The sequence below is a fragment of the Drosophila serrata genome, unplaced genomic scaffold, assembly GCF_035046125.1.
Source record: "Drosophila serrata isolate PLE 108 unplaced genomic scaffold, ASM3504612v1 contig_2, whole genome shotgun sequence".
Classification (NCBI taxonomy): Eukaryota; Metazoa; Arthropoda; class Insecta; order Diptera; family Drosophilidae; genus Drosophila; species Drosophila serrata.
In genome coordinates, this window is record NW_028256900.1 from 1,590,710 (window position 1) to 1,602,185 (window position 11,476).

General features: G+C 40.1%; 1 protein-coding gene across 3 annotated transcripts in view; it reads left to right on the forward strand.

Annotated features, from left to right (window-relative positions):
- The window catches only part of Eip75B (Ecdysone-induced protein 75B), a 117,138-nt gene extending 109,509 nt beyond the window's left edge, over window positions 1-7,629 (forward strand). For all 3 annotated transcript variants that reach the window (XM_086834864.1, XM_020946277.2, XM_020946278.2), the window contains 2 exons: window positions 123-361; window positions 3,470-7,629. In XM_086834864.1, the coding sequence (XP_086690990.1) occupies window positions 123-361; window positions 3,470-5,947 (2,717 nt within the window). In that variant the 3' untranslated portion in view covers window positions 5,948-7,629. The remainder of the gene's footprint in view (window positions 1-122; window positions 362-3,469) is intronic.
- Window positions 7,630-11,476: the final 3,847 nt, after the last annotated feature.

Consider the following 11,476-nt stretch of genomic DNA (forward strand, 5'->3'; position numbering starts at 1 on the left):
AACTGTGTAATTGATGGGGCCTTAATTTTTATGCCTACCTACATATATGTATAGTTTCAACTTGATGTTGCAAGGTTACTAAAGATCCCTTTTTTAATCATTTTTTTCTTTCTTTATTCCAGCTGTGCGCTTTGGACGCGTGCCGAAGCGCGAGAAGGCGCGCATTTTGGCCGCCATGCAGCAGAGCACCCAAAATCGTGGCCAACAGCGTGCATTAGCCACCGAGCTGGATGATCAGCCACGCCTACTTGCCGCCGTGCTACGCGCCCACCTCGAGACCTGTGAATTTACCAAGGAGAAGGTCTCGGCGATGCGGCAAAGGGCACGCGATTGCCCCTCATATTCGATGCCCACATTGCTGGTGAGTTTCAAGATCTTTAAGTAGGGAAATAACTATCATAAATCAAGTATCATAAATAACCATTGCCCATAAAATTATGAAAATCCATAGAGCCCTTCTCTGTCTGGGCCCCCCCTCTAATAGAATCAGTTTCCAATTCCGGCAAAAAGGTTATTATATTAGCGTAGGCGAAGTCACATTTCCGGGCCAACTTCTGTTGACATGCATAGATCAGCTCTAGGAAAAACAACAACTATAACCCTGCCATAGTCACTAGTTACTGCTGCTCACTGCTTACTGGTTACTGCTCACTGGTTACTGGTTACTGGTTACTACCTACCTACCTACCTGGCGGCGGCGTTAGTCATGCGCCAAGGTGAACCTGTTTGGACGATTCTAAACCAGGAAATCGCTGGCCTCACGTAGACGCGTCTACAAGCGTTCAACGACGACTCTTTGGTTTCTTTGGATTCTTTTGCCGGGGCCGCCCGTGGCAAGTTTGGGGTCAAGTTCTTGACGAAAAGCAAAGAGCTGTCAATGTCAAATTTATGACGATTTCCCCCCTCTGACAGACAGTTCACTTGAGTGATAAATGCTTTGAGTTTACAAGTCAAAAACGTCATGGAAGTCAAGGGATAACAACAACAACAAAATAATAATGTACTAGAACCAAAAAGCGATAAAGAAAAGTGCTTACGAAAATATATATATACAAACAAAAAATCAAATAATAAAATTCAGCGAAAACAACAAAAATAAAACGTGTCCCGGCACGGCAACAACAAATACAAATAAAGTTCTAAAGCTCAAGGTCAAGCGTAGCGTCATTATTAATGAAAGCAAACACACAAAAGCACCTATCGCCGGTGTGAAAGAGATGGCTATAGCAGGATTAGAGAGAGAGAGATAGCTAGAGACATGCGTTGCCCATTTAAATAAATTATTATTTCAAATATTTAAAAGCCAGTCGGGCAAAAAATTAAACAAAAGAAAAAAGTAAAACCAGAGAAAGAAAATAAAACACAAAGTCAGAGTCAAGTGCAAGGCTAAATAAGTTAAAATTTGATTTGTTGATTACTAAAACAAAAAAAAAAACCCAATGAAAGGCGATCGATTGGATCGTCAGCTCAAGAAGTCCACAAAAAAGCACAAATAAAAAAAAAGCAAGTAGAGAACCTTAGTGACCAACGACCTTGATGTGAGTTATTTTTTAACCTTGGAATAATACACTATTTCCCTCTCTTTTTTTTCCACCGCCCCACCATAAACAGTTGATATTTCCACTAGACTCGGAATGTATTCGGACTCGACTCTATATGAGTAAACAATAATAATAATAATACTACTACAAAAACAAAAATATATGCATAAAATGTCATGAGTATGAGGAAGCAAATGCCAGACAAGCGGCGTCACAGAAATGCACTATAGGAAAGAGATAGACAACGAGTCAGCGAAAGAGACGGGGATAGAGATAGACATAGAGATAGAGGTTGAGAGAACAAATCTGTAAAAATTGTCAGGTGGTTCATTTAGGAAGCATCGTAATAATGCCACACAAAAAAAAAAAGAAGCAATTTAGTTTATGACGGAAGACGGAAGAGGAGTGAAACAAGGTTAGAATTGCTCTCTGTAATATATATATTTATACAAATTTCTCTAGAAGATTATTCAATCCATTCCCTAGACAAACCCATATCAATTGGTGCAATGAAAGAATTTCTGGTAATTAATTATTTTTGGCAAATACCACAAATACTCGTCGTCTCGCCTTGAAGGTCACTTCGTTTTTATATCTCTGTGATATGGCGGGAAATTTCAGGAGCGTTCATAAATAGCCTCCCCCTCGCTCATTAGTATTTTTGCCAACTATTTCCGCTTTTGCGCAAATCACTGAGAAAAAAATCTATACAGAGACACACAATGAAATGATACGACGACGTCAAAAGCGCCGGCAAAAGAAAAGAAATTGAGAGGAAAAAATATTTGAAAAAATAAAAATAAAAAGCAGAAAAGCCGACAACTGCCGGTTGCCGGCTACTTGTGCTTCTGCTTTTGTGCTTGTGCTTGTGCTTTTTTGCACTTGCCGAAGGCCACAAGAAAGAAAAGAGCATTTTTCAAGGTTAATCAGACCAAAAATTAAAAACACTTTTTGGCTTGGAAACAGAAGGCGCCAGACAGCACAACGTGTGCTTATTGAAACAGAACATAAAGATGGGAAATTATTAAGAAAAATACAAGTGAAAATATCAAATATGTAATAATAAGAATATATATATACTTATAGAATTATAAATTAAAGGGGTTTGGGGCTGGGGGTTGTAGAGGCGGCACGTTCACTGTCTGCGCCACACTTGGCGCATGTTCATGTAACTCAAAACCCGGAAAACCAAATGGCGAAATAGCATGAACATTTGCAAACCCTAACCTCCCCTTCCCACCTATTTTTTTCTCATTTTTCCAACCCCCTCTCTAGTACAGTAAAAAAAAAAAAACACGCGCCGGGACAAAATAAAAACAAAACACACAAAGGCAAAAAAGCCTTGAACTCTGGTTCGTCGACCTTGGCTGGTAATGTCAGGCGGCAAAAAAGCTCAACGCAAAACTACAAAAGGGAAGCTATATAAAGAGAGAGAGAGAGAGAGAGCGAGAGCGAAAGAGAGGGGAGAAAGAGAGGTGAAAACAGCCCCTAGAAACTAACAGGAAAACTAACAACTGACGTAGGCAAAGCTCACCTCCCCCTACGATTCTCTAACCTCTCACAGAGAAAAGCTTCCAGCGGTGTTTAAGGAAATGCGACATTTGTGGGAGGTGGGGGAAAAGAGGGGAGGGGAGAGGCAGTAGTTGTTGGTGGGCGGTGCGGAAGTACAAATAGTTATTATTATTGATTTAAATGAGTGTGTGTGGCTGGGCAGAGCCAGGGGAGGTTCGCTGACCTTCGCGTGTGAAAAGAGCGATGACGTGATAATACAGCTAGAAAAACAAGCAACAGTTAGAGGAAAAGTTTAACATTCAGAGTGACAGGCCAAGGGGAAATGGAGCTTAACTCGTATAAACTCATAAATATAAATATATATATAAATATAGAGTAAACCCCTCTTTAACTATATTTTCTTTTAATTTTTCCAGGCCTGCCCACTGAATCCCGCCCCAGAGCTGCAATCGGAGCAGGAATTCTCGCAAAGATTCGCTCATGTTATCCGCGGTGTCATTGACTTTGCTGGCATGATACCCGGCTTCCAGCTGCTCACCCAGGATGATAAATTCACGCTCCTAAAGGCCGGCCTCTTTGATGCCCTCTTTGTGCGTTTGATCTGCATGTTTGATTCCTCAATCAATTCGATTATATGCCTCAATGGTCAGGTTATGCGACGTGATGCCATCCAGAATGGTGCCAATGCCCGTTTCCTGGTGGATTCCACCTTTAATTTTGCCGAGCGCATGAACTCGATGAACCTGACGGATGCAGAGATTGGTCTCTTCTGCGCCATTGTCCTGATCACACCCGATCGTCCGGGATTGCGCAATTTGGAGCTGATTGAGAAGATGTATTCACGTCTCAAGGGTTGCCTGCAGTATATTGTGGCCCAGAATAGGCCCGATCAGCCCGAATTCTTGGCCAAATTGTTGGAAACGATGCCCGATCTGCGTACATTGAGCACCCTGCATACCGAGAAATTGGTTGTATTCCGCACTGAGCACAAGGAACTGCTCCGCCAGCAAATGTGGTCCATGGAGGATGGTAATAACAGTGATGGACAGCAGAATAAGTCCCCAACTGGCAGTTGGGCCGATGCCATGGATGTGGAGGCGGCCAAGAGTCCGTTGGGTTCCGTTTCCAGCAGTGAATCGGCGGATTTGGATTATGGCAGTCCGAGCAGCTCACAGCCACAGAGTGTGGGCGTGGCTTTGGCCTCACCGCCCCAGCAGCAGCAGCAGCAACAACCCTCGGCTTTGGCCAGTTCGGCTCCCCTGCTGGCGGCCACCCTCTCCGGCGGTTGTCCGCTCAGAAATAGAGCCAACTCTGGTTCTAGTGGTGATTCTGGGGCAGCTGACATGGATATTGTTGGCTCCCATGCACATCTCACCCAGAATGGGCTGACAATCACACCGATTGTGCGACACCACCAGCAGCAGCAACAGCAGCAGCAACATCAGCAACTCCAGCAGCAGCAGCAGCAGCAACTTCACCCGCAGCAGCAACAGCAACAGCAGATGCATCATCAGCAACATCCACAGCTGCATCATCATTTGACCGCTGGAGCGGCTCGCTACCGAAAGCTAGATTCACCCACAGATTCGGGCATTGAGTCGGGCAACGAGAAGAACGAATGCAAAGCGGTCAGTTCCGGTGGCAGCTCCTCCTGCTCCAGTCCCCGTTCCAGTGTGGATGATGCATTGGATTGCAGTGATGCCGCCGCTCAGGCTCAGGCCCAGGTGGTGCAACATCCCCAGCTGAGTGTGGTGACTGTGTCACCAGTACGTTCACCCCAACCCTCGAGCAGTGGTCATCTCAAGCGGCAGATTGTTGAGGATATGCCAGTGCTGAAGCGTGTGTTGCAGGCTCCACCGCTCTACGATACCAACTCGCTGATGGATGAGGCCTACAAGCCGCACAAGAAGTTCCGGGCCCTGAGACACCGTGAATTCGAGACCGCCGAGGCTGATGCCAGCAGTTCTACTTCCGGTTCGAATAGCCTGAGTGCGGTGAGTCCCCGCCAGAGTCCGGTGCCGAATAGTGTGGCCACGCCACCACCCTCGGTGACACCCGCCGCCCTGGGTAATCCCGCCCAGAGTCAGCTGCATATGCATTTGACCCGTAGCAGCCCCAAAGCCTCGATGGCTAGCTCACATTCGGTGTTGGCCAAATCCCTGATGGCCGAACCCCGCATGACGCCCGAGCAGATGAAGCGCAGCGATATCATTCAAAACTATCTGAAGCGTGAGAATAGCACGGCGGCCAGCAGCACCACCAATGGTGTGGGTAACCGTAGTCCCAGCAGCAGCTCCACACCGCCACCGGTTCAGCAGCAAGGTCAGCAGCAGCAGCAGCAGCAACAGCAGCAGCAACAAAGGTGGGGCAGCAGTTCGGTGATTACCACCACCTGCCAGCAGCGTCAGCAATCCGTATCGCCGCATAGTAATGGCTCCAGCTCCAGCTCAAGCTCTAGCTCCAGCTCCAGTTCGTCCTCCTCCTCCACATCCTCCAACTGCAGTTCCAGCTCCGCTGGCAGCTGTCAATATTTCCAATCGCCGCACTCCACCAGCAATGGTTCCAGTGCCCCGGCGAGTTCCAGCTCCGGTTCGAATCCCACTCCCCTCCTGGAACTCCAGGTGGATATTGCCGACTCGGCGCAACCGTTGAATTTGTCCAAGAAATCACCGACGCCGCCGCCCAGCAAGTTGCACGCTTTGGTGGCTGCCGCCAATGCCGTTCAGCGTTATCCCACACTATCCGCTGATGTCACAGTGACGGCATCCAATGGTAATGGTGGTCCCCCCTCAGCGGCGGCAAGTCCTGCTCCCAGCAGCAGTCCGCCGGCGAGTGTGGGTTCCCCTAATCCGGGATTGACCACCACCGTGCACAAGGTCATGCTGGAGGCGTAAGGTGGTGGAGTGGTGAAGTGTTGAAGAGTGGGAGAGACAGAGACTGGGAGTGGCACGAGGAGGAGAAGGATCAGCAAGGATCGTCAGGCGTTGAGTTAAATTATTTTACCTTTTAATTGAGCCGTGTACAAAGTTTCAAAGCAAAAAAACAGAAATATATGAAAAAAACAATGCATGCAATTTAAAAACTAATATTTAAAGCAACAACAACAACAAACAAACAAAAGAACTACAAGTTATTAATTTAAATGAAAAAAAGAAGATAAAAACAAAAAACAAGCTTGAATGGTATTACAAAAGAAAAAAAAAAGAAAAAGAAAAAAACATAAAACATATATTTTAGCAGTTAAACATTTAACGTAGCAAGCAAAAAAACAAATGAAACACAAGGCAGCCGCCCTCCCCTTTTTGCATTAACTTTTCCTTCAGCTGCAACAAGCCCCTCTTCCCTCCCCCCCCACTATCGACCCTCCCCGCCCCCCCTATCTGATTGTTTTATAAGTTTTAAGCTCTTGTTGTACATATTAATTATGTTTAAAAAAGTAAAAAATATATTTAGTTCTTTAGTTTGTAGGCGCAGCAAAACTACTTTGCTTTTTTGTGGATGTTTTTTGAAAAAACTGCAAATTATTATTATTATTATTATTATGATTATGATTATTATTAAATTAAAAAAGAAAAGGAAAAAAATACCTAAAAACAAAACAAAAAACAATGTGTGTGAAATTTTTTTATTGTGCGATCTCCGGAGCAGAATTGAAGTGCAGTTTGCAACAAATTTTAACTACAATTAAGTTGAGAATGATTCATTTTTTATGAATTTAACTAATTTTATGAATTTGTTATAGTTTTCCACCCTCCCCCAGCCTCTATCTATCTATATATCCTTCTATCTATCAGATTAGCTATATCCCCCCTTAATCATATTCCTTATTTCTCCTTTGGCACAAAGCTCTTTTTCTATGCTAAAGTATCAAGTGGAATGAATATTGTTTTCTAATTTTAAAAAGAACTACCACAAAAAAAAAAACAAACAAAACAAAACGAAAAAATACAATTTAAAGTAAACTTTATAAAATAAATGAAAATCAAACAAAATGCTTAAAGTTTTAGCAGCGAGCAGTAAGACGAAAGAAATGCAGAGGAACCCAACGTTAAATATATTTGTTGTGTACATAGTTAAATGTTAAATTAAACAAATGAAATAAGAATGCATATTTAAAGTACATATAAATACACATTAAATATTAATGACAAGAAACAAAACCTAATGCTTAACGGTTCAACGTTTGATTGGCATCTTAGAAAACCAAGCGAAAAATACAACAAAAAAAGAAAATCAACAAACAGAAATTATGATATATTATTTAAAAACGTAACGTATACATTTATGATTAATGAAAAGAAACAAAAACAAAAAAGAGAAAACTTGCGGTAGCAAAAAAACTATTACATTAATTACCATTTAATTACGCTGTACTATTATGATTATTAATTATTATGATTAATTAATTACTATTTTTATGCTTAGAAAACAAAACAAACCAACAACAACAACAAAAACAAAGATGCAAAAACAAACAAAAAAACAACAAAAACAAAACAAACAAAAAACTACACTGGCGCAGAAATTTGTATTGTCAAATCAATAAAAAATTTGTTTAAAAATTTTCAAAAAAAAATCTCTTCCGTTTTTTTCATTTCAATTTTCATTTTCAGTTTTGCAAATTTTCAGTTTTTTCAATTTTCAGTTTTGAATGGTAAGATATTATTATATTATGTTTACTTTTCAGTTGGAATTTATTTTTTGTAATTTCCCTTGACTACCGCGCTCTGTAAAAAATATTCACAAAATTATATCTAAAGTATTTATATCAGAATTAAATCAAGAAAACAAAAAACCAACAATTTTAAGTGTATAAAAATGAGCCACAAGGAAAATATGTAAAGAGAAAAAACAAAAAAAAAAGAAGAAAACACTCTCAACGTTGTTGGAAATGAAAAACTCCGAAGAGTATGAGGAAATCTACAGAAATATTATATATTCTTTTAAAATTTATGCAGCGCCAAGAAGCGCGGAAATTAACAAAAAATAAAAAAATAATCACTCTTCAATAATTGACTCTATATATATATAAATATATATATATACATATATATACACAATATGTACGTAGATGAAACGATTTTGGTGTCGTCTGTGTGTGTGTGTGTATGTATGTATAAGCGTATTTGTCCGTAACTTTTAGCCACACCAAGCAACAACAACAACAACAACAGCTACAAAAAACAAAAGTATCTAAAAGTGAATATTTTATGTAAAAAAAACTATCTCAGCATTGAGCGATTAATGAGATCGAAGGATAAGGGATTGGATATATATATATAGATATCCGATCGAACGACGGCAGCGACAACTGAAACAATGAAATTGCGACAATTAAGCGTAACGTAAACGTAAACGTAAATGTAAATCGTAACCGTAAACAGCCGTAGGAGTAACCGTAACGTAATAGCAACTAAAAACTTTGACGAGATTAATTGAAAAGACAGACGAATGCTACTTTTGAGGCAACTCCAGCTGAGGCATATGAAAATACCATATAAATAATATCTATTAATATATACATATAAATAAATATATATATATACACATGAATATATTTTCAAGGACAGTCACAAAATCAAATTGCGGCAAAACCAAAAAATAAAAGAGTTTTTAAACACAAGAATTTGGCAAAAAGGAAAAATTGTGAGCAAGAAAATGTTTCGGAAAATTGATATTAAATCTCCATAAAAAAAAGACAAGAAGTAACAGCAAAAAATTTGTATTTGTGAAATAAAATAATATTACAGTTTGTTTTAAATGGAAAAATACAATGAAAAAAAGGTCCCCCCCATCCCCCCCCCCCAGAATGGAATATGTGAATAAAATATTGAAAATAAGTATTTAAAATATATCAACAGAAATTATGAAAAAAATACTGAATGTGTTTTTATTTATTTTTGGGTTTAAATTTTGTTTAAAAATACCAGAGAAGGTAAGATAAATTTGAGAAATTTTTTGGCAGCTATAATATATAGAAATCTGATTCCTAACGTAGCAATTTAAATGCTACTTAAAACAAAAAAAAAAGTTTTTAGCAGAAACAAGAAAAGAGTTTAATTTCGGGAAGACGAAGTTTATATACCCTTGCTGTATGCGATTATATTATAGAATTGATTCGGAAATCGATATTTATCCTAATTTTTATTTGATCATTTTTATAAACTTTTTGAAATATGAACGATATAACCCCTTATGACATTTTAAAAAAATTTTGGTAATTATTTTAGTAATATTTCTTCACAGACTTTTGACTAATATTATAATACCCCGCTAGGCTATAATAAGAAAATAAGTGGCTAGATCGGATCGTCTTTTGATCTTAGCTCAAAACTTTTATATAGTAAACTTTCTATATAGAATTAACCCTTGGACAATTCGCTTTCCTCACCTTCCAACCTGGGATCGTAGATCACTATATTTACAGTTGCCCGAAGCTTATCACACACTCGCACACACGCGGATTCTTCCTCGCTGAGAATAGCGATTATTTTCAATGTCGCGCCTGTCTGTCCCCTGTGTGTGTGTGTGCGTGTGTGTTGGAATTTTGCCCGTGACCTTGAGGCGATAAGAGTCGCGAAATGAATTTGCCGAAATAATCAAATCAGCGGCCAGCGAGGAATATATAGAAAAAGAGAGTAAGAGCAAGCCAAAGAGAGCGGCGAAGGGGGTTTTAGGCGGCGTCTGGGCAGCGTGAGTACCGCGTGTAGATAACAACAGTCGATGCCAGCGATAGCGAGACACTCACTCATGCTGTCCCCCTCCCCCAACCCACCCCAAAAACACCCATTACCATGAGTGTGTGTGTTTGTATATTCTAATTTTAAATGTGTGCGACAGAGAACGAGAGATAAAGAGAGAGGGAGGAAGCCACTTGTACACACACAGAGACGAGTGCTTTGTTATCTTCAAAGTCAATGTCAAAGCCAAGTGGGAGATGATTATGGGGGGGATGGGTGTAGGGGAGACGCAGCGAGACAGAAACAGAATTAGAATCTAAAAGAGACAGGGGGAGAAGGCAGGGAGGCAGCGAGAGATAGAGAGAGAGAGAGAAAGAGGGGAGAGTGCAACAAATTAACCAAGTGTGGGCACGGTGGCGTATGAGTAATGAGTGACAAGTGCGACAAGTGACAAGCAGGAAATGCAGCAACTACAATGCATTCCGGAGGGGTGAAGGTGTCGGGATACTCTCAGAGAATCAATCAATGGAGCTACTTGCTCATTCAAATGATTTTTAGTAACCGAAAAAAGGGTATATTGGAAAAAGTAAAGATTTATGAATACTTTTACCTTTCCAGGGTATTATTATTTCACTCAGAAGCAGAAAACTTAAAGAAGGAGTCATTTCCAACCCTATAAACTATATATATTATTAATCAGCATAAACAGGCGAGTCTATCTAGACATGTTTGGGAAAAAATTAAATTTTCAAAATTGTATAAATTGTATTGTTTAAATTTGACAAAAATATTGAAATTTTTAAAATGTAAAAAGCGGAAAGCAGATTTTTTAACCCTATAAAAACTAGACCAGAACAGCTTTCCGAATTGAAATTAATGCATTTTTGTCTGAGTTATGAAATTTTTTTAATTTAATTTTTCCAAAAAATTACCAAATAAAAATAACGATAATTATCAATTGAAAGAATGTTAATAATTCTAGTCATCCTCAGGTCATAAGATCCCCAAAAAAGGATATAATTACCAAAAGGTTTTTAGTTTCCAAAGAACCATTAAACCCCTAACTTAATATAATGTCTTCTTAATAATATATGAAAATATAACATTAGTAACTCTATATAGAGTATCTATAGTTCGAGTTCTTTCACCAGCATCTCTCCACTGCGACATCCACCTTTAAGCACAGATATTTTTGGCAATTTCCTTTCGATATGTGTATGTTTGTGTGTGTGTGTTTTTTTTCGCCAAAATTTTTATTTGCGAATATTTCACCTTGAAATAAAACAAGCCTCAAATAAATTAAGGCGGCAAATAACAACTCGCGCGTAGAATCAGTAGAACGAACAATAAGAAGAAGAAGAAGCTGAAGCTGAGAGCAAATTCCAACGACGAAAAATATAAAAGCGAAGCATAAATACACCCGCGGGATTGGGGATGTGGGAATGGGGAAAGGGGGGGAGGGAATAAAACAAATATTCAAGGTTAACTGATTAGACGAAATTAGCAAAGTTCTGGCCCGAGATGATTGAGGGGGGAGGAGGAGGAAAGCGGAAAGCGAAAAGCGGCAAAGCTTGATGAGAGCACGCGCTGAAATAAAGAACTCACGCAATGTTCGATCGGTGCGTGTGTGGTGTGTGCTAGCTCCTCCCCCTTAGCCCCAATCCCCCCTACGGCCCCAACGAACTGTACGCGTGCGTACGCATGTGATAGCTATCGCCCTCTCGCTCTGCCCCCATCTAGCTC